At 33.9% G+C, this 24165-nt stretch overlaps 1 protein-coding gene, 1 long non-coding RNA gene and 1 pseudogene across 2 annotated transcripts; 2 read left to right on the top strand and 1 right to left on the bottom strand.

The window, feature by feature from the left end:
- Positions 1-9381: 9381 nt before the first annotated feature.
- Positions 9382-10119, top strand: LOC130934843 (uncharacterized). Its single transcript, XM_057864369.1, has one exon. It carries the CDS (start codon positions 9382-9384, stop codon positions 10117-10119), a length of 738 nt encoding a protein of 245 aa, XP_057720352.1.
- Positions 10120-18861: 8742 nt separating this feature from the next.
- Positions 18862-20351, top strand: LOC130936442 (uncharacterized). Its single transcript, XR_009068110.1, has 3 exons — positions 18862-19072; positions 19192-19261; positions 19987-20351. It is a non-coding gene; the product is annotated as an uncharacterized LOC130936442 (long non-coding RNA).
- A 412-nt stretch (positions 20352-20763) lies between these two features.
- LOC130934842 (sugar carrier protein C-like) lies at positions 20764-22391 on the bottom strand (annotated as a pseudogene).
- Between the last annotated feature and the right edge of the window lie 1774 nt (positions 22392-24165).

Below are 24165 nucleotides of genomic sequence, written 5' to 3'. Positions count from 1 at the left end.
AAATGGCAATATTACTAGAGGAGGAAAAAGATACTTTATAACCTTCATTGATGATTGTTCTAGATTTACTTATGTGTATTTGCTTAGAAATAAAGATGAAACTTTTGAAATGTTTAAGAAATATAAAATGGAAGTAGAAAATATGCATGATAAGAAAATAAAAGTTCTTCGTAGTGATCGAGGTGGAGAATATTTTTCTAATGAATTTGATCACTTTTGTGAATTACATGGTATTGTGCATGAATCTTCCGCTCCATATACTCCGCAACAAAATGGTTTGGCGGAAAGAAAGAACCGTACCTTAGTGGATATGGTTAATTCAATGTTACTAAATGCAAAATTGCCTTATAATTTGTGGGGTGAAGCATTATTGACATCATGTCATATCCATAATAGGATACCATCAAGACATAGAAAGGTTTCTCCTTATGAAATTTGGAAAGGAAGGAAACCTAATTTAAATTATCTTAAAGTGTGGGGGTGTTTAGCCTTTTATCGAGTTCCTGATCAAAAGAGAACCAAATTGGGGCCAAGAGTCATAAAAGGCACTTTTATAGGATATGCTCAAAATTCTAAAGCATATAGAATATTAGACTTAGTGTCTAATATAGTTGTTGAATCAAGAGAAGTAGAATTTATTGAAAATAAATTTATCAATGATTCAACTTCTAATTCAGAGTAACCCCAAAATGATACTAATATTTCACAAGAAATAAATAATCAAAATAATAAACGTCTAAGCGACAAAGAGTTTATTGAACCAAGGAAGAGCTTGAGAGTAAGAAAAGAAAAGGACTTGGGTCCAGATTTTATTTCTTCTCAGGCTATCACATTTTTGGTAGAAGGAACTAGGAATTTTCTAACAAACAAGATTCCTATTATTATGAACATAGAGGGTGATCCTCAAACATTCAAAGAGGCTATGGCTTCAAGGGATTCTGCTTTTTGGAAAGAAGCAATAAATGATGAAATGGACTCAATATTATCTAACAATACTGGGTCTTGGTTGATTTGCCTCTAGGATCAAAGCCTATAGGATGTAAGTGGGTATTTAGAAAAAAGTATAATACTGATGGTTCATTACAAACCTTTAAAGCAAGGTTAGTGGCCAAGGGGTTTAGACAACAAGAAGGTCTAGACTATTTTGATACCTACGCACATGTGGCAAGAATGACTTCTATTAGGGCTCTTATAGCATTAGCATCCATACATAAGCTTCATATACATCAAATGGATGTTAAAACGGCTTTTCTAAATGGAGATCTTAATGAAGAAATTTATATGGAGCAACCGAAAGGCTATGTGCTACCCGGAAATGAAAAGAAAGTTTACAAATTAATTAAGTCTTTGTATGGGCTAAAACAAGCGCCTAAACAATGGCATGAGAAGTTTGATTCAGTGGTGTTATTAAATGGCTTCTCACATAATAGTGCGGATAAATGTATTTACTCAAAATTTACTAAAGATTATAGAGTAATTATTTGTTTATATGTTGATGATATGTTAATCATCGAAACAAATTTAGAAGGAATTCATATAACGAAGGAGTATCTAACTTCTAAATTCAAGATGAAGGATTTGAATGAAGTTGATACAATATTAGGCATAAAGGTACATAAGAATGAAGTTGGCTTTACTTTAAGTCAATCTCATTATATTAAAAAGGTATTGGAAAAGTTTGATCATCTCATAATTAAAGAATCCAATACGCCGTATGATCCTAATCTTAAATTAAAAGGAAACATGGGAATATCTATAGCACAATTAGAATATGCTAGTGCTATAGAAAGTTTAATGTATGCAATGCATTGTACTAGACTTGATATAGCATTTGCTGTGTGTAAATTATCAAGGTTTACAGGAAAGCCTAGCAATCAACATTGGAAAGCTATAACAAGAGTTCTTGGTTATCTCAAGAAAACCATAAACTTGGGATTACATTATAGTGATTATCCCGCAGTTTTAGAAGGTTATTCCGACACAAGTTGGATTACAAATCTTAGTGATAACAAATCCACTTCAGGATGGATTTTCACCATAGGTGGTGGAGCAATAAGTTGGGCCTCAAAGAAACAAACATGTATTACACATTCTACTATGGAGGCTGAGTTTGTAGCTTTATCAGCCGCAGGTAAAGAAGCGGAATGGTTAAGAAATTTGTTATATGATATAAAGCTGTGGCCACAGCAGACGACAGCCATTTCAATCTTCTGTGATAGTGAATCAACCATGTCTCGAGCATATAATAAGGTTTATAATGAAAAGTCTAGACATATAAGTTTGAGACATGAATTTGTGAGGCAACTAATAGATGATGGTGTAATTACCATCACTTATGTAAGATCTCAAGAAAATTTAGCAGACTCTTTGACTAAAGATTTGTCAAGGGATAAAATCAAAGAAACTACTGCTAAAATGGGATTAAAACCTATTATTGCTAAATGATGGGAACCCAACCTTATTCTAGTAGACCATTAGTTTCAAGGTTTAATGGGTAATAACAAGTTATTTAACAATTGGAGCACTAAGGTATAGGATTTAGTGCTATTTACAATAAATTAGGAGGGTGAGTTTAAACTCTTAATGGAATGATAATATTATCTATCAAAAGATTCCACCTATATGAATACAAGAGTGGTGCTGCTCTAATCGAGAATTTTAGAGGTTTTATTCTCGTAAATATTCATGAAACCAGGATGAGCACAAGGCCATATAAGTGCTTAAAATTGTAAACTCTTGAACTTGAAGGGTATAAGTAATGTGTGTGATTCTTGGTACTAGCATATGGAGTATAGGTTTAATCGATTAGACACCTATTACTTCGTTAGAACTTTAAAATTTACACTAAAAGAATGTTTAATCTTAGTGACACATTCTTTATGCATATACTTGTATGACATTTAAATTTTGTAAATAGTGGGGGATTGAAGGGTATTTACAAATTTGATTAATTAATATTATTAATATTATTAATATTAATAAACGGTTACTAACCGTTTTGTACCATTTGGTTGAAGGGACACAACCTTTTAAGGATTGTGTATGTTCAAAACATTGTGTCTATTGGCTAAAGGGACACAACTCTTTAAGAGTTGTATATGTTCAAAACATTGTATCTATTGGCAATAGAAATGACACAACCATTTGTATACGTAACTAATTATAATTGCTACGTGCAATATGTATAAATAAGTCCTTATCCACTATTTCAGATATGAAGTACTAAGCGTACAATTTACACTACTATTAAGAGATTTTTTTTGTTCAAGAGAGTTGAGAATTTCTTACTATTGCTAATTAAGAAATTCTTAGGTTTCATTGTATCCTGGGAGAGTATTGTCATCAACCCTATAGCAACTAAGTGTGGGGACAAATATCTCTCTAAAGAAAGCAATCTAATCGTGCCTTGAAACCACTACACAAATATAAGATTTTGTCATTTTACCATCTTCATAAACCCAACATAAAGTCATTTATATTGTTGCTCCACTATACACCGAAGTAACAGAAGAACATTTTGAAAGAACTAGCAGTGTTATGGATTTAAAAGAAGATGATTTATCATTGTTGTTAAGTTTAGCATTAATGTTTTTAGACTGACTTCTATATTATTTTTTTGACTTTTTGATTCGAAATCAGTTGTGTACTCTGTTCTTGATAGACTTGTCTTGATTACTGTTAAAATTTTTTTATAGAATTGTATACTACAAGGTACTTTTGCTCCTAAAAGTAATAATCGTCATCGTCATTAGTGATCTTCAATATGGCAAGAGTCTCAAGTTCGTTCGGAAGAGGAGAGAAAGGATCAACCTATTTTTTGCTCCAACCATTACTCTTTTTCTTTGAATTCACGCTGATTAGATTCTTTAAGAATATTGCGATTAACTTGGCCTTTCTATAAGATTGTTATCATCTTTGCTCTGACGACGTTTTTGTTTTTTTCTAAGCCCTGCTTACAACTTTTGTTTATAAATGTTGGATGGCGGCTGCATTTTTTTTCCCTAATCAATTTAAAGCTTTGTTTTTTATCTTTTACTTAAATATTATCTTTCACCAACAAGTTAACAATATTTTTTTTTTATTTTGACCTTTATATATAATAGTGTCCCAACATTTCTAATAAAATAAAGCACATTTAACAACCTTTTATCTTATTTTTAAAATTAAATTTTGATTTATTAAATAGCGTAATTTGTTTTTTTTATTTCATTTAAATTTAATTTAATATTATCTATATATATAGATATAGATAAATCTCATTCAAATATTATTTTTAAATACTTAAAAATAGATTTATATTGTAGAATAATAAAATTTTTTATTGATTTAAGATTTAAACTAGTTTCAGAAGATATATAAATAAATTTTAAAACGCACAAAATTTCATATGTACAATAAAAACAAAATTTCATATGTACAATAAAAACTTTACTTGATTTGAGATATTAATAATATATACTCACTGTTTATTTATTAATAATATATCTTAAAAATTTGAACATTATAATTTTTTCTTCTCCTAATATAAATAACGGTGTCAAAGAATAACATAAAATAAGATGATAAATTTAGAACTTTAAATAGATTGGACGAGATCCTTTTTTTTCGGTTTAATCTTTAATTTTTTCACTAACATTTATGCATCGAGGTGAGTAGGAATGGCGAAAGGAAGATACATTGGATCAAGTGGGATAAACTTTGTTCCAGCAAACCAGAAGGTGGACTAAGATTCCGAAAATTTGAAGCCTTTAATTCAGCACTTTTGGCGAAACAAGGGTGGAGAATAATGACAAGACATGAATCCCTAGCAGCAAGAGTCCTAAAAGCGAGGCATTTTCCAAGAACCAGTTTTCTAGAAGCATCAACAGGCTATGCACCAAGCTACACATGGAGAAGTATTTTGAATGCAAAAGAAGTTCTTGATTTGGGGGGACTATGGAAGATAGGAAATGGAAGGTCTGTAAAGATTTGGGGGTACCATGGTTACCAGAACAGAACAATCACAGAATATGGAGCCCAATTAACAGTTTAGATGTGAATGCAACTGTTAGAGAGTTAATGAATGATGAAGGAAATAGATGGGACATTATGAAAATTAGGAACATGTTCATGGAGTTTGAAGCCCAACAAATCATAAGAATTCCACTACCAGTAACAGCACAGCAAGATCAATATTATTGGAAATTCTCAAAAAATGGGGAGTACAGAGTCAAGGATGCGTACCACAAGATTATAAAGCAAGAACAACTCCGGAATAGAAGTGGACTATCACCAAACCCAGAAGAGCCTCGGTGGAAACAGATTTGGAAAGCAAAAGCCCAACCCCGCGCAATTCATTGTGCGTGGAGAATCCTTAATAAATCATTGCCAACAAAATTGAACCTGCAAAAGAGAGATGTCAATTGTATTGCCTTCTGTCCCCGATGTTGGAAGAATGAAGAATCTGAAACTCACCTCTTCAAGAATTGCGAATTTGCTCGAAGATTTTGGTTTGAATCCCCCTTGACAATTGTAACACCCTCACTACCAGAAGTCACGCTTCCGGCTGCGCTACTCTGATAGAAAGAAGTATTACGACTACTTTACATACTAAATATTAAAATAGGAGCCTATGACTTGACACTTTATCGCTGATTTCTTTGAAAAAAACAGAAATAAATACTTTATCTTAAGGAAATACAAGCAGGCATAGATTCATATACAAGACTCCTTACATAATAATTCAATATATTGTACATATAAAACATACAATTCCTATCCCTCTTACAAACTTGTAATAACAAAGACGAGGGAAGAAAATAATCTAATTAATATAACAGCATATAAATCAAATGCAGTATAACTCTTCTTAATACTTCTTCATCTGGTTCCTGAAAAGGTAAAGCTGTAGGGGGGTGAGAACCTAACCACACGGTCTCACCACAGAGTTTCAAAGTTGTCATAAGAAGATATTTAATAAGAAACTGTTTTCAAGCTCAGTAATTATCATTGCCTTATGAATCTTTTAAAACCAATAGGAAATCGTTCAAATCCCTTTTCAGAGAAACAATGTTTAATCTTTCAGAAATCCGAAATCTTTCCTTATAAGAAAATCTCAATCAGAAATCAACCACGCAATCAAACAACACAATCATTAATTCAGCATCCAAGTTCATTCTCAAATGTAGCACGCCAGAACAAACACAGGCAAGACAGACAAGGAAAGCACAAGTAGGTAGCAGTTACAGCAAATAGTTCAAGTAGCAATTAAGAACAGTTTAGCAATTAGGCAAACCAAAACAAGTTCAAACCCAAGCAAAGCATACAAATGCATATGATGCATGCCTGTCCTATGGCTGATGAGGCTCATCTGTCGGTTATCCAGCCAACCCGACAAGTCTGAATTGTCCTTAGACTGTCCCCCGACGTGCATCCCCAAGAGTCTATGCATAGTTTTTTCTCAAATAATCAATATTGCTCAATGGGGGTATCATTCCCGGGAATTTATATAGTGCCCGGTCACACTTACGTCGTAGGGTCAACAGAGTATCGAGTTTTCAACCTGGTACACGTGGTGGCAAGCCACGGCACTTAATCCAGGGAACCTCGTATCTCAGATATTTCAAATTTATAAGCCATATAAATAATTCATTCATCAATATCTAAGCCATTCTCAATATCATCATCATTCGTCAATCCATGTCCCATTTTCAAATTCATTCAAAAAATCATATTTCAAATTAATCCTCATCATCCTTCTTTCCATTACTCAACAATCTCAATTCAAAACATAATTCTTTCTTTTCTAAATAAATCAATCTGAAACAAATAACGTTTAAGAACTAAATCTTTTTAAACAATTGCTTCAAACAAAACTTCCAATTTTATAAAATTTCGGCAGCATCTCCTCTAAAACTCGGATTTTGCCACCCTTTTCGGGTCCCAACCAAACCAAACCAAACACCTGTTAAACGTTCAAATCACTTCTAATAGTAATTTTCACAACAACCACACTCAACACAGTGAAATTGCAAAATCTAGAATCCAATCAACCAATCCTATAAATCGCAGTTTAAATCAACCTCATTCAACAACATTAATCAATAATTAAGAACTTTCAGTTTTCTCAAACAGTTTCAAACCAAACCGTTCCTCAAACCATGTTCGAACCATTACCAGAATAGTAAATTATTCTCAATAAACAAACCATTTCCAAATATCAAGTCCTTTCCAAATTGGTTTTAAAATCAAATTCCAATATCAAATCGGGTTCAATATCACATCAAATTTCAATACTAAACCTTTCCTAAAATCGAATTGTTTCCAAAATTAAACTAAATGCCATTATTAAATCTCTCCCATTAATTCAAGGAAAACCACTTTAACAACATCAGTCAACTAATCAGAATATTCAGCTTTCTCAATCGATCCAGCTATCAATCAAACTAATAATCTTATTTATCCAAGACAACTCTATTCAATTCATAAGACTCAGGCAATCACCAAAGATGTATTTTACGCATTAATATCGATTTACAACAACTCTGGAAAGAAAAACAAGTTTGAGAAAGACGCCCCTACCTCATTCGCGATTCAACTACGCGACAAACTACATTTTTATTCTTATTCCACAGCAGCAACATCAATACCGACTGTCCCCGCAGCAGCCACAACCTCTAAACATAGCCTTAGCTCAATCCTAAAACATTAATGTCGCGTAAACTCAATAGTCTATAACAGAATAGCTACTAAAAGAGTTTGGAACAAGGAACGACTTACTGGGCTTACAACTAATTGAGAAAATGGAGCAACAGCAGCTTCGGTGACGACACAGCACCTTGATGTTGTATGCTACAGCCATAGAACTCAGCAATCAAGACCCGGAACTCGATCCTATGACACCAAAACCTTGGATCGTTAAATAACTTAGAACAGAAATACTAATTCATAGGTTTCGGAATGCATTGTTTACCCAGCAAGGACGAACGGCTGAATTGAAATAACGGTAACTCCGATGGTGGTTCCGGTGATCACTGCCATGTTCCCAGTGACCCGAACGGCGGCAACGACGGTGCAGCAGTTCAGAACAACAAGCAGCGGCGGCGGAGAGCTGAAATAGACATGCAGTGACGATAAAGGTTCCCGGAATCCAAAAGAACAGAAACCAAACTTTAAAACCCTTAACGACAGTGCGTTCTCCGGCGGCGGCAGCAGGATTTCGAGCGGCAGAAGCGGCGGTGGCTGGCGCGGGTCTCTCTTTTCTCTCCTCTGCTCCCGAGCTCGCTCTCTCTCGCTCTCTCTGGCTCCTCCATAAGTGGCGGCAACCGACTCCAAGACGAGGACGACGACGACGCGGGTACAGTAGCGGCGGCGACGGCTTCACGGTGTGGGCAACGTTGGCGACGCGAAAAGGGTTCTAACACGGTGGTTGGACTTCAGCTCGGCTTGAGATTCTGCTCTCTCTCCCTCGCGAGTCTCTCCTCCCCGCGTGGTCTCCTCGACGCTGGCGCCAACAGTGACGCGACGGCAGTCCTGAGCTGCGCGGCGGCTTCCTCGCGGTACTCTCCTTCCCTCTCAGATCTCCTCTCTCTTCTGTCAGCAGCGGCGGCGACGGTGGCAGTGACACCCACCGCGCCGCCTCACTCTTCTTCCCCCTCTCCTTCCTTCCTCGGTCCCCTTCCTTCTTCCCCTTTCTCTCTTTTTTTTTTCCTGATGGGTTTTGGTTAGACAAAAAGGGGGGTTTCAGCTGCTGTTGGTGAAGGCTAATGGCGGCTAGGGTTTCATTAGGAGTAAGGGAAAAATTGTAATTTAATTAGGATTAGGGTATGTATAAAATTAAGATTTTGAATTTAATTATAGTAAAGTAATTTTAATAAAATTGAGGCATGGAGTATAAATTTTGAAATCTAATTAAATCTCTAAAATTATTTTAAAATATTATTTGTGGTATAAAAATACTAATTGATTTTCTCAATAAATTATTCTAATTGAAAATTCATGGTAATATAATTAATTTTCTTTATCTTTAACTTAAAGTATTAAATAATATAAATTAAATTATCTAAAACCTAATCATATAAAATTCTTATTATTTCATAACTACTAATTTTATATCAATAATTATAAAATTAGACAAAATTCTAATTTAAATAGCCAAAATCCCATTATTTTTAAATTTCTAGAACTTTAAATCATAAATAGAAAAATAATACTTAAGAATATAGTTTAGATAAAAACCTTAATTTATTTCAAATCCAATTAATTGCCTTTAATTATTTTTTAATAAAAATAATTTCTGAAATTAAAACTATAAATAAATATATATAATTTGAGATTAGTTTAAAATAGGACTTTTCAAAAGTCTTGGGTCTTACAACAATTCGAACAACTGCAAACCCATCTATGGAAGTACCAGAATGGATTGAATTTCTGCTGAAATCCCTTAATTCCCAAGATCAAGGTTTGCTCTGCAACTGTCTTCTATCTATTTGGACAAGTCGTAACCATCTCATCTTTGAGAATATAGAAGAATCTTCCATGGAAGCAGTTGATCGGACAAGAAGAAAGCATGAGGAGTTCCTGTTTGCTCTGAGAATTACTGATGCCGAGATTCAATCACCACCTCCTGACTCCAATAGCTCCGAAAGATGGAATTGTCCACCTACCAATACCATTAAAATAAATGTGGATGCATCTACTTCAGAGAATGGTTTGGTTGGTATAGGAATAGTGGCAAGAGATAATTTTGGTGCCATTTTAATGGCTAGCACGTGGAAAGGGGACTTATCCCTCAATTCCCAAGAGGCTGAAGCATTGGCTTGCTTAATGGGTTTAGAAAAAGCCCAACAATGCTGTTTTTTTGATGTCATTGTGGAGAATGATAATATAGAAGTCATTCAAAGCCTCAGACTCAACAAGAGGCAAAATAATTATTTTGAGTCTTTTATTGTTGACTGTTTTAATTTAGTAACTAGTTTAAGATCAGTAAAGTTTTCTCATGTGAAAAGAAGTGGTAATAGGGTAGCTCATGAATTGGCTAAAATAGCTCTTACCAATCCAAATGAAGTGTGGATGGAAGATGCTCCAAGCAATATTTGTAATCTTGCTTTTTTGGACATTATTAGTCCTATTCATGAATGAAAGCTATCTATTTACACTATCAAAAATACAGAAAAATGTTTTTGTCTTCATGGAGACAAGATTTCTAACGATCGATATTATTTTATTTTATTGGGAATCTATGAAATTAACATTGCAATTATTTGATTTTTTTTTAAAATAACTATAAGTATATTATAATTTTTTTAAAACTTATTTATTTTTTTAGAATTATATAATCTATAATTTTTTAAAAAATGTACATACTCATTCTATTACTCATGAAGAAATAAAATTAATAAGTATTTTTAGTGCATATTAATCCACTAATATTATTTTTTTTTAAACTCCATTATTCATTAAGTATAACAGTAATTTTAGACAACCAAATATTTTATGGATTATACTACACATCTAAGTATATTTTATTGTCATCACCAACAATACCAATATTTTATTAATGAATTATTTTTTCAATCAATTTGAATGGAATGTATTTGCTAAATTGAATTGAATTGAATAATAGACGCATGTGTTCTAAATCTGAATTGAATTGAATTGAATTGATAATCTCTAAATTGTAGTCAGAGGTATTTCGAATTTGATTTTATATAATGGATTATGTTTCATTCATTCAGTACTATAAAATTGTTTTACCACGAGTATGTGTTCGATTCATTATACATAAAGCTGGTTGAATTTGATTTTATATAATGGATTATATTTTGTTCATTCATGTACTATACAATTATTTCTCCATGAATACGTGTTCGATTCATTATGCAAAAAGCTGTTTAAATTTGATTTTAGTGGAATATATTTCATTTATTCAGTACTATACAATTGTTTCACCATGAGTACGTGTTTGGTTCATTATCTAGGAAGTTGTTTGAATTTGATTTTATATAATGGATTATATTTCGTTCATTCAGTACTATACAATTATTTCACCATGAATACGTGTTCGGTTCAAAAAGCTATTTGAATTTGATTTTATATAATGGATTATGTTTCGTTCATTTCAGTACTATACAATTGTTTCACCATGAGTACATGTTCGGTTCATTATGCATAAAGCTGCTTGAATTTGAATTTATATAATGGATAATGTTTCATTTATTTAGTACTATACAATTGTTTCACCATAATAACCTATTCGGTTCATTTCTGTTCTGCACAATTCAAAATTTTTCCTCCTCAAACAAAAAATACAGCAGCAACAACAACAAAAGAATGACGATAAGGAGAAAACACGTGAAGAATAAGGAACGCGAGAAAGAAGGAGGAGAATGAGGAGGAGGAGCGCAAAGAAGAATGCGGAGAAGAAGACGCTTCATGCGTAAACGAACGTGAGGAGAAGAAGAAGAAGAAGCGCGGAGAGAAGAGAAGAAGCGTGAGAAAAGAAGAAAGCTGAAAAAGCTCCTAACCTAAAATTACTTGAATGAACTTAGATGCCGAAATTGCTTGAACATCAAAAATATCTCATATTTTATATAACTAAGTCTAATAATATATATGTGTTTTTTTCCTTATTTTTTTCTTCTTTTTCATCACTTTTTCTTCCATTTTTAATTAATTATTTCTCGTCCTTTATTTAAATAAAAGCTTTAATATATTTGCATATAATAATATTAATGTTACGGTAGGTAACCGGAGATTAATACAATGGATGGCGTTCGACGGCCCAAATGTATGAAGGAGGAGAACCCCGGGTGGATCTGCAACTCGGGAGGCTCCGTCCGACTTGTGCTCGCGAGTGAATGGGGGGTGGTACCTGCAAAGACACTCCGATGCCTAAGTTAGCAAGAGTGTAAGCAGGTCTAGGGAGTATTGGACTTAGAGATACCTGAGGCGTGTCAGTGTACTTATAGTGGTGAGCCAATAACCACCGTTGGAGTAGTGCCACCTTTTTAGGTGGATAACCGTCCCTTTTATCTAGGGATTGTTGGGATATGGCTTCTAGAAGTGGTTAGAGAGATTTTAGGGGCAGTTACTTATTTGAATAAGTGTTATCTGCCAGCTATCTCTTGAGCCCGACTTCTTTGGAAAGAAGTATGTGTTGAGTCCGACCTCTTCTAAAGAGGTCGGTGAATAACGAAGGCCAATCTTTGGATTGGGCCTTTTGGTGTATTTGGACCTGAGCCTTAGTGTTGGGCCAGTGTATGAACAGTGCCCCTACTCGAGTCCAATCTCTTTTGCTCATGAGTTGGATTCGAGTATTGAACTTGGTCTGTAGCTGACGTGACTTTTAAAACTGACGTGATTTTAAATTTCTTAACCGCCAAGTCTAATCAAACGTCGCGTCTGTTGGGGTTTTCGCATTTACACGTGGGAGCAGTTACATTGGTAACAGCGCGTTTCTTTAATGATCGCGTCAATTTACCCTTATGCCCCTAGCGTGCTATAAATACTTTTCCCTCTTTAAACGACTTGTTTTTGGCCAAGTCTTTTTTCTAAGACTGGTTGGTACAACTCGTTCTTTCTGAGTTATTTAAGGCTTGTAGGCTTTGTATGACTGGTTTTAGCACATCGTGCTTAACCAGAAAACATTTCTTATCCTAATTTTGTACAACTCGTTCAGTTCGAGCTGTTTTGAGGATGCATGACTTGTTTTAATACAAATCACCTTTCTGAAACTTATTCTGATTTCTTACGACTTGTTTTGATACAAATCGTTTATTTCAAAACTCGTAATTATTTTTTAGTATAACCTCATCTAGCTCGTTCGATGCGAGTAGTTTTAAGGTCTTACGATTTGTTTCATTTCAAATCGTTTAATTAAAACGTGGCTATTTCTTGATCTAATTTCATATAACTCATTCAAATTCGAGCTATTTTTTAGGACTTCACAACTTGTTTCAAGTACAAATTGTTTATTTTGAGTCCTTTTAAACTATCAGATCATCTTTACAACCATCGGACTTCGTTGCTTTATCCATTATGCCCCTGCTCGAGGTCGAGCTTTATGAAGTCGGACTCGAGCAATCAAGCAGAAAGGATTTTCGAATGAAGCCTTTTTTTGTTGAACTCATTCATTCTGAGTTTTCTAGATGACTTGTTTTTTATACAAGTCACTTTTTTGAAGCACAACTCGTTATATATCAAGTTGTTTTGCGCAATTTAAATTACTTAGATCATATGGTTATTTTTTACTCGATTTTGTTCAACTCATGGGCTTGAGTTGTTTTAAATCATCAAGCCGTATTATAACCATTGGACACCAATTTATACTTCGTCGCTTTATCCGAGCGACCATTGAAAAGGCCAGCTCGTGATTTTTGCGCTTTGTCGAGCATAAATTGGCGCCTTAGGTGAAGGGATTATATGCTTATTCCCTTCCCTTTCTAGTTTTTACAAGGTTGTCGTCCTTGTGTATGATACAACTTGTTTTATCCAAGTTGTTTTGGAGGATAATTTTTACGTTTCGATTTTGTTCAAAAACGTTTACAATCCTTCCTTTTTAACTCGTTTCTATACGAGTCGTTTGAAGTGATTCATTTTGATACAAATCACTTTTAAAGCTTTGCTTTTAGATAGACACGACTTGTGCTTAACACAATTTCGTTGAAAATATGGTTGACTGGCATAACTCGTTTAATCCAAGTTATCCTTAGGTTGTTGTGAATGCTAGAACGAGTTTTCTTGGAACAACTTGTTTTTGTGAAAGTGTTCCATTTTATACGACTAGGTCGTTTATTTTTAGAACTTGTAGAGATGAGATTGTGGGCTTGAGATTTTGTACGATCCATTTGTTATCCGTGTGGATCGAGTTGTTAGATCGTATTTATGCCTCAAGGGGCATATTTAGTTAAGTTACTTTTGCGACTTGTTCTAAACACAACTTTTTCAACCCGTTTGGCCCGAGCTGTTTCGAGGTGTTTTCTTTCCAATTCGCATATGTAACTTCTTTCCACCAATTGGTTCTTCGTCGCTTCATCCAGGCGATTTCTATATGATCGGCCCGTGACTTTCGCGGTTTATCGAGCTTCAATTAGTGTGTGTTAATTGTAGAAAATCAATTTTCATAAGGAATTGTTTTATCTCCTTATGTTGGAGGTGTGTTGCGACCTGGGTAGTTTTTCACCCTCGAAATTAGACACTTTGTAGTAGCCCTTTTCTAAGATTTCAGTAATCTTAGAAAAAACCTTTTTGATCTTTTTTTTTTGAAAAACCTTTTTCTTGGCTGACTGTCCCTTTCTTTAAGTTAAGTTTTCCTTAACAACTCGGGACAGCCTTTTGCCTTAATGCTTTCAATAGGTTTCCTGATCTCTTTTTGGTATTCCTTATACTCAATTTTTGGTTTATTGAGCTCTTATGATTTAGGTTATTTTTGCGATGCGTTTCCTTTTTTCTCGGTTTTTCCGACTTGTAAGTCAGATAATTTCCGAGTTTATTACGATCGACTTTTATAACCTCTTTACACCGACTTGTACCTCGTCGTTTTATCCTGACGACCATCTAGGTCGGTTCATGGGATTTTCACGCTTTGTCGAGCTTAAGTCGGCGCGTTTCGTAGAAAGAAAGAAAAACGAGAAGGAATTTATAAGAGATAAAAGATCTTTATTTATTTGCGAAGGTACTTTTATTGCTACTAAGGGTTTTTTTACTATCTATAATCCCTTAGTCTCTACTACGATGCCTCGTTAAAAACCTTTCTTCAGAAAAAATCCTTTAATTTTTGGGAAAAAATCGTGAAGTTGGAAAAAGAGTACATCAAGGAGTAGAGTTCGTTTTTAGTACCTTTTCATGCCACGACCTTGGTAGCTCGGTGCTGTTTAAGTCAGTCGCCTTGTAATAACCTTTTCCTAAGATCTCAGTAATCTTGTAGGGTCCTATCCTTTTTGTTGTCAGCTTTCATTCGCCCGAACTCAGTAGCCTGATATTTTTTCTTATCAAGATGAGGTCTTTTGCGGCGAATCTCATAGCCATCCTTTGTCTCAAGAGCTCTTTCCTTATCTGAGTTTGCTCTCAGGCTTCTGGAAGGGGGTCACGTTCTTCTTTCGTGCTCTAGCATCATTGTAGAATGTTGTCTTTAGTTTTTAATAATTTTGGACTTAGCTTTCATGATAAGCCAGTGCCCCTACTCAAAGTCGAGCTTCATAAAGCCGGACTCGAGTATTCAGTCATGCCATTCTTGAATCTTACTATTTGTTGCTATGTGACTTCTACAAGTTATTTTGGACTCTCTTTTTGGGAGGTCGGATAACTTGTTTTATACTTGTTGTGTCAACTTAGTAAGGTCGGATCCTTATCTCTTGACTCGAGGAGGCATTCTTATAAATCGCCATCCTTTTTTCAATTTGTTTTAAACAAATTGTTGTGAGGTCGGGGTTACATCCTCTTCGTATTGATGTTTGATTATGGTCACGCTGTCCTCAAGTTATTTTTGCAATTCGTTTCAGGTTTGCCCCTTACCAGCTTGTTTTAGTACAAGCAGCTTAATGAGGTTAGACCACGATTTGTATTTATAACTTCTTACACCCTTTGGATCTTGTCACTTCAAAAAGGTGTGCATCAGGAAGTAAGGTGCACTTTTTAGCTGTAGTATCCCTTTTGTTGTAGACATGGCACAATCTAGGTAGATTGTTTTCGAGTAAGTCGAGTATGTTGTAGTAGTTCTTTTTCAAGTCTTAAGTGACTTTGTTGGGATCTTTTTTGGTGTTGGCCTTTCTTCGTCCGATTTTGGTTTTAAGAAAGAAGTCGGACTTTTCTTTGTAAGCTCTTAAAGGAAGTCGGATTTTTATTTGTAGACTTGAATCCTCAGAGGAGGTCAAATTATCTTCATAAGCTTGGATCTTTAGAAGAGGTCGGATTTTTCTTTCTAAGCTTGGAAAGAGGTCGGACTTTCTTTCTAAGCTTGGAGGTTTTCGACCTCATTGTAGACTCTGATCTTTAAAAGAAGTCGGAATCTCTTTCTGATATTCTTCGAGGTTTTTGACCTCATTGTAGAGTTGATCGTGAAAGAGGTCGGATTTTTTACAGACTCCAAAACGAGGTCGGATTTTTTCCTTGTCGGATCTAAAGAGGTCGGATTCTTCTGAGCAATGAGGTTTTAGACCTCATTGTAGAGTCTAACCTTTAAAAGAGGTCGGACTTTTATTCGTGAGCTCTCAGAAAGAGGTCGGATTTTCTTTGTGATCTCCCAACTCATCTGACCTTGTTGTAAAGTCTGACCTTTAAAAGAGGTCGGACTTTTATTCGTGAGCTCTCAGAAAGAGGTCGGATTTTCTTTGGTGAGCTCCCAACTCATCCGACTTTGTTGTAAAGTCTGACCTTTAAAAGAGGTCGGACTTTTATTCGTGAGCTCTCAGAAAGAGGTCGGATTTTCTTTTATTCAATTGGCTTTCGAGTTCGTTTTGGTTTGCTTTCTACAATGGCCTTGGGACGGTGCTTTCTTCTCTTTTGTTTGATTTAATCCGATTTAACTGTAGAAGTAGAATCATCATCCCTATTTGATATCATCTCTCCATTGGGAGAAGTTTTTATGGGATTTCTGGTATCTATAGAAACTGTATTCCAGCTTCTTTTTAACATGCTTGCATCTTATTCATGTCGAGTGGTTGTCTGACTATGTTATTGATCATCCGCCATTATCAAGAATTGAGCTCCGGGTCCCCGGCAACGGCGCCAATGTTACGGTAGGTAACCGGAGATTAATACAATGGATGGCGTTCGGCGGCCCAAATGTATGAAAGAGGAGAACCCCGGGTGGATCTGCAACTCGGGAGGCTCCGTCCGACTTGTGCTCGCGAGTGAATGGGGGGTGGTACCTGCAAAGACACTCCGATGCCTAAGTTAGCAAGAGTGTAAGCAGGTCTAGGGAGTATTGGACTTAGAGATACCTGAGGCGTGTCAGTGTACTTATAGTGGTGAGCCAATAACCACCGTTGGAGTAGTGCCACCTTTTTAGGTGGATAACCGTCCCTTTTATCTAGGGATTGTTGGGATATGGCTTCTAGAAGTGGTTAGAGAGATTTTAAGGGCAGTTACTTATTTGAATAAGTGTTATCTGCCAGCTATCTCTTGAGCCCGACTTCTTTGGAAAGAAGTCTGTGTTGAGTCCGACCTCTTCTAAAGAGGTTGGTGAATAACGAAGGCCAATCTTTGGATTGGGCCTTTTGGTGTATTTGGACCTGAGCCTTAGTGTTGGGCCAGTGTATGAACAATTAATATGTAATTTAAAGTATACGTTAGTTAAATCTAAAACAAAGATAAAAAATTAAATAATAAAAATAATTGATAATTCACTAAATAAAATTATAAAAATTAGACAAAAATGCAAAAAAATGTATTCAATTAAACTAAAAAAAATCTAAATTGAATAACAACTGAAATGTTTATTTAAATAAGGGATAAGTACTTTTTTCGTCCCCAAGGTCTGGGGTCGAAATCAAAATCGTCCCCGATCTTTTTTTTTATTAAAATCATCCTCAACGTTTAAAAACACTTTAAAATTATCCTTTCCCGAATCTTTGGACTAAAATACCCTTATCATCATCATTCTCCTAACCCCCCTCCCACCCCCACCCCCACCGCCGGTCTCCCCTCCCCTCCTCCTCCCCCTCCCCCCTCCCTTCCCGCCTCCTCCCACCCCCTTTTCTTCTTTTTATTTATTTATTTTATAATTATTTTATTTTATAAATTTTTAATAATAAAGGGTAATTTGGTAAAAACAAAAAAATAAAAGTAGAAAAGGACGATTTTATAACATTTTGTAACGTTGAGGATGATTTTAATAACAAAAAAAGATCAGGGACGATTTTGATTTTGACCCCAGACCTTGGGGACGAAAAAAGTACTTATCCCTTTAAATAAAAACGAAACCAACCTTAAATAACTAAAAACTCTAAAATGATAAGGGTGCTATGAAAAATTTTATTTTTATAGGATTGAAATTTATCGATTGTATTTAACTATTTTAGCATTCATCTTTTATATATTCTAAAGAACAATATTAAAATTACTAATTTAAAAAGATGACAAATTTAAATTTTAATATATTTATTGTGCATTTATTTAAATAAAATATTTAAAAAATTTTGCAGAAAATACTATTAAATGTGATCTAAAATATACGTTAGTTAAATATAAAACTAAGATAAAAAAATTAGGCAACAAGAATAATTGATAATTTACTAAATAAAACTATAAAAATTGGACAAAAATGCAAAAAATAATAAAATGTATTAAAATAAACCAAAAAATTTAAACAAAACTTAATAATAATCGAATTGTTTATTTAAATAGAAATAAAACTTTAAATAACTAAAAATTCTAAAATAATATGGCTGTTGTGATAAAATTCCTTAAATTTATTAATTCATTAAATTTAAATTTAAAACTACAATGGATTGTTTTAAACTTTAAAAAGTAAAAATTAAAAATTTGTATTTTTTTATTATTTATTTTTATTAGTGTTAAAAAATAAAGAACAACAAAATAAAATATAAAACTAATATATGAAGTAACTTAACAAAAATATTTAATAATTTTATTAAGTAAAATTATAAAAATTTGCAAAAAAACAAAAGAAAATATATTCAATTAAACTAAAATATAAACAAAACTTAATAACAAGTGAATTATTTATTAAAATACAAAAAAATTTTAGGCTGCGTTTAAGAAAAAAACTGAGACTGAAAAACTGAAATTAGAAGACAAAAATTAAAAAACTGAAACTTAATTAAATTTTAATATTATATTTAATATAAATATACAGGCCTTAATTATATTTCAATATTTTATTTGGTTTGGTTCAAAAATCAAAATAAATGCAAGGGTTAAAATAAATAAAATGACAGAATTATTCCTACAGATTAAAAGAAAAAACAAAAATAAAAACCTCACCCAATCCTCCAGACAACCGTTTCTCCTTCCTCCTTCCTAGTGTCCCCCGTCAGTTCACCCCATTTCGCCGGCGTCACTCTCTTGCTTGGCGTCGAGTTCGCCGTCGACGAGGAAGCTTTGCCACCGTTTCTCCAGTGTTTCGCATACGGTTCTCTCTCTCTTCCTCTGTCTCTCTTTCAGTTTCGATCTCTGTCTCTCCCTCTGTCTCTTTCACTTTCGATCTCTCTCTTTCTTTTGCCCTCTCTCACTTTCTTCTGTTGGTTGCAGGGGATACTAAATAAGAGCAAATTGGTTGATATTGATGCTGGAAACAGGGGCTACCTACCCTCCGAATAAGGTATGTAAGTTGATGATTACGATGTTTTTGACACCAAAATTCTGATGATTTGATGATGACACTGATCTGAGGTAGTTAACATCGTTGTTAAGTTTGCATAAGGTCACAAGTTGAAAAGTTGTTTTCCTGAGTTTGTGGTGTTTGAAATTTAAAGGGAGAAAATGAAGGTTAGATGGTGAATTGGTGATTTAGTTTTGGAGCACATAACCTAGTCATGTGTTTGCTGTTTTTCATTGTTTTTCAAGAACCAAAATTGCTTGCAATTCTTTTACTCTGCCAGATATTTGCAATTATGTCACTGAGAGCTAAAAAAAGATAATTTTGTTTCATTACAATTTTGTTAGCTGAACTTGAATTTAATCAACTCAATTTAACTATTATGCTTTTGTATTCTTTTACTTGTGTTCTATTTAACTATGATGCTTTTGATTCTCTTTTGCTGATATCCTACAATCAAACTTCAAGCTGTTTTGGATTAGAATTGAAGTTCTCTAATTTGTATAAAGCATGTCTGTAGCATTCAATTTATTGGATATTACCTTTCAGTAAAATTAAATGATGATATAGAATTTCACTTACTTGCTTGACTTCTTAACTGTTACTTTTCATCTTTTAAACTATGTATTAACTGGTGAAAAGTTGAAAATCAAAATCTACCATTGCTGTTTGAATTTGCTACTAGTTCATTGATAGGTTCAATTTATTTCCTCTCTTTTGCTGAACAGATCTGCTACATATACTATCATCTACTCCTAGACATCCAAACCTCATTGAGCACACCAGTGAGAAAGCCAAGGAAGCTAAAGATATACAAGTGAGAAAGCTAGTGGATACAGAACAGAAACTCTTGGAAGCAAAAGGAAATGCAGATCAAGTTATAGTGTTGTGTTTTAAATTGTAGTAGGAGCATTTGTTTGTATTTGTGAATGTTATAAAAGCAAGTATATGAATGAATTAGATTGGCTGGTTTGTTGACATTGAATTCTTGAAATTAGATTGTCTAACCATATATATCCATCAGAACTCCTCTCCCCATTACTAGAAACAAAACCCAACTTTCATAAATAAATGACTTAACTCACCATGTTAATGTCTCTTAGCTGCAATTTCAGAGCCTCTGAACATTCATGGTGGTTTTTGAACAAACAAGCTACTAGTAATATTGCATCATATATAAATAATGTCATACATTTTTTAAAATAGCATCAAACAAATTAAGATATAAAAATTTATTTATTTTTTAGTTATTGATTCTTGTTAATACTGAAAAGTAAACAACAAATTAAGATATGAAATTTTGTGAGAAGAACATTTAATAATTTCATTAAGTAAAACTATTAAAATTTGAAGAAGAACAGAAAAAAATGTATTCGACTAAACCAAATTCTAAACAAAAACTGAATAACAAGTGAATTATTTACTAAAATAGACAAAAAAAAACTTAAAAAAACAATAAGATCTAAATCACTTTTGGTTCCTAATTAAAATCGAAACTGTCTTAATCAACACGAGTTATCCACCTTGGCATTAGCTTCTTCACTTGCAGACTTGACAAATTTCTTCCAAAAGAATGGTTTTGCCACACAACAGACATCTCTTCAATGGGAACTCCCTTAGTCTCAGGAAGAAACTTATGAATAAAACCGCTCATGACCAAAACAAAGAAAGCAAAGAAGATGAAGAGGCCAAATTTCATGTGGCAGAGCATAGAGGTGAATACTTGAGCAATTGCAAATGTGAAAATCATATTGACGGACACATTTATACTCTGAGCTGCAGATCTGACTTCAAGGGGAAATATCTCGCTAGGAACCAACCATCCAAGAGGACCCCATGACCATGCAAATCCCATGACATAGATGCATATAAATCCCACCACAAGGAACGCATACCATTTTGGCAAGATTCCAGGGTTTCCATCCACTCCAAATTTACTTGCTATCGCTGCGGTTATCACAATCTGACAAATAAACATCTGAGCACCGCCTTCGAGAAAGAGCTTGCGCCTTCCAACTTTGTCAACGGTAAAGATTGAAACAAAGGTAGCAAGCGCATTAAAGCCACCGGTGATCATGGAAGACATAAGAGAAGCGTTGCTGCCAAAACCAATGGTTCTGAACAAAACAGGAGCATAGAAAGTAATGACGTTCATGCCAGTGAGTTGCTGGAAGAAAGGAATGGCTATGGCCATCACGAGCTGAGGCCTATAATGCCTCTTCAACAGAGTGGCCCATGGGTGTTTCACTGCCATGGACGATTCACTCGCCTCAACAAGGTCCTTGAACTCTTCGTCCACGTCACTGGTTCCTCTAATCTTGATCAGCTCTTGCTTGGCTTTCTCATCTTTGCCACGCTCGATCAAGGAGCTCGGCGAGTCGGGGAGAAAGATTGCGCCGATGATGATCATGACGGCGGGGACAGCCGCGAAACCCAAGCTGTAGCGCCAGCCTTCACCGTTCTTCATCTTGGCGAAGAAATAGTTGAGGACATTGGCCACAAAGATTCCAATGGTGATGGCCAATTGGAACATCATGTTAAGGGCTCCTCTGTATTTGTAAGGAGCAACCTCCGACACATAGATTGGAACAGACTGATTGGCACATCCAATTCCGAAGCCAAGTAACATGCGACCAACAATGAGCATCCACACTTTCTGAGCAAAGGCATTGAAACCGGCACCCACGAGGAACAGAATACCGCCGGATAACATGGTAAGACGCCTTCCAAAGATTCGAGTGATGGAAGACGCACAGAGTGATGCCACCAGAGCAGCCAGATACAGGGAGGATGTAAAGAGTGTCAAAACCTGGCTGTCAAACCTGCAATACTGATTGTCAGATGGCTTCATGTTCATCTCCTTTGCATACACGTCTGGAAAAAATTTCTTCAGAAAAGGATCCATCGATGTAACTCCACCTGAGATGCCAAGATCATATCCAAAAATTAGTCCTCCGAATGCAGCAACCATGCACGTCACAAAAACCCGGAAAGTGAGTTTTCCCGGATATTGCTTCCCATTGCCGGACCCCTTTCCAATGACTCCACCCGCCATTGCTAACAAGGGAGAAGAGAAAAATAATCACTGATGATGAGGAAGAGATATGACTAAGAGAAGAGAAGGGAAGAGAAAAGAAAGGACTAGTGTTTGGTTTGTAGTTGAGTTGAGATCAGAAGAGAGAACAAACACTACGATATTTATAGATGGATTCATGATTTTTCTGCCAAATTATTATCTTTTTTTATCTTTTATTATATTATCTATCTTCTATCTTTGTTTAAAATGATACTAATTATATATCATCAGTGAATTGAGATCACAACAGAGAAAGAACGCAAAGAGTACAAATATTTATATATCTTCTTATACTATTTTAAATATTAAATCAATAAGCAGTTTAAATAAATCTATCTTTAAGCATTTTAAAATAATATTTAAATAAAATTTATCTATATCTATATATAGATAAATAGTATTAAATTAAATTTAAACTGCAAAGACTTTCTATTTTTATATTTTTGAAATTATTTTAAATATTAAATCAATAGACAATTTAAAATAAATCTTATCTTTAAGCATTTTAAAATCAAATTTATCTATATCTATATCTATATATATATAGATAGATAATATTAAATTAAATTTAAATAAATCAAGAAAACAAAAGTCAGGTTATCTAATAATAAATCAAAATTTAATTTTAAAAATAACATAAAAGATTGTTAAACGTGCTTTATCTTCTAAAAAAATTCTAGAACACTATTATATATAGAGGTCAATATCAAACTAATCCACTAATAATTTATTGATGAAAGATAATACTAATTAAGAAGTTAAGTGAAAGAAAAAAATAAATTTTTAAATTGGCTAGGAAAAATGAAAATATATTATCATCCAACATCTATGAGCAGAAACTACAAGCAGAACTTTAAAAAAGATAAAAGAAAACAGTTCGAACGAACATGATTACAACAACTCTTATAAAGAGGCGAAGTTAATGGCAATATTTTTAAAGCATCGAATCAACATAGATTCAAAGAAAGAGAGCAATAATTTGAGCACGAAGATGGATTGATCCCTTCTCTATTCCTCTGAGCGAATTTGATATCACTTATGATAATGAGGGTTCTTACTTCTTCAGGCAAAAATACCTTACAGTATACAATCCTATAAAAAAATTCAATAGTGATCAAGACAAGTTCATTAAGAACAAAATACACAACTGATTTCGGATGAAAAACTCAAAGAAGCAATATAGAAATAAATCCAAAACATTACTGCTGAGTTTAACAACAATGATAAATCATTTCTTTCTAAATCCGTAGACATTGCTAATTCTTTTAAAGTATTATTCTTTTGTTATTTCAATGTGCAGTAGAATAAGAACATAAATTAGTTTAGAGATAAATTCTTCAATCTCTTCATTAATTTTATTTTATATAATTCACCTCTCAATAGTCATGTATATACACACATGGCCACCTTATATCTATATGACTATATCCATCTTGTTGCATATGATTTGAGACTTGCCCGTAAGCGCTTCTTTTTATTTTTTCAATATATTTTTTGTTTGCTAAATGATCTTATGAAATATTATTAAAAAATTAGTTTTGAGGCAAGTTTAGTTTATTTTAAATAAAAATTTGCTTAATTTTTTTAATGTTTATTGGATTGTTCGTTGCCAAGGACAAAGCGATTTTAAAATCAGACCATAATTTATCAGATTGTCTTAATTCTTAAATGGATAAAATTTTTATTCAAAAAAAACTCGTAAAACATAATTTTTTTTAGTCGATCACATTCTTTAATCTATAATAAAAAATGAGCTGCCAATTTAAATAATTTTATTTAGAACATTTTTTAAGAGTCTAAGAAGATGTTAAAAAAAATAATACAATAATTA

The sequence above is a fragment of the Arachis stenosperma genome, chromosome 6, assembly GCF_014773155.1.
Source record: "Arachis stenosperma cultivar V10309 chromosome 6, arast.V10309.gnm1.PFL2, whole genome shotgun sequence".
NCBI classification, from domain to species: Eukaryota; Viridiplantae; Streptophyta; class Magnoliopsida; order Fabales; family Fabaceae; genus Arachis; species Arachis stenosperma.
This window is presented reverse-complemented; position numbering and strand designations above follow the sequence as displayed.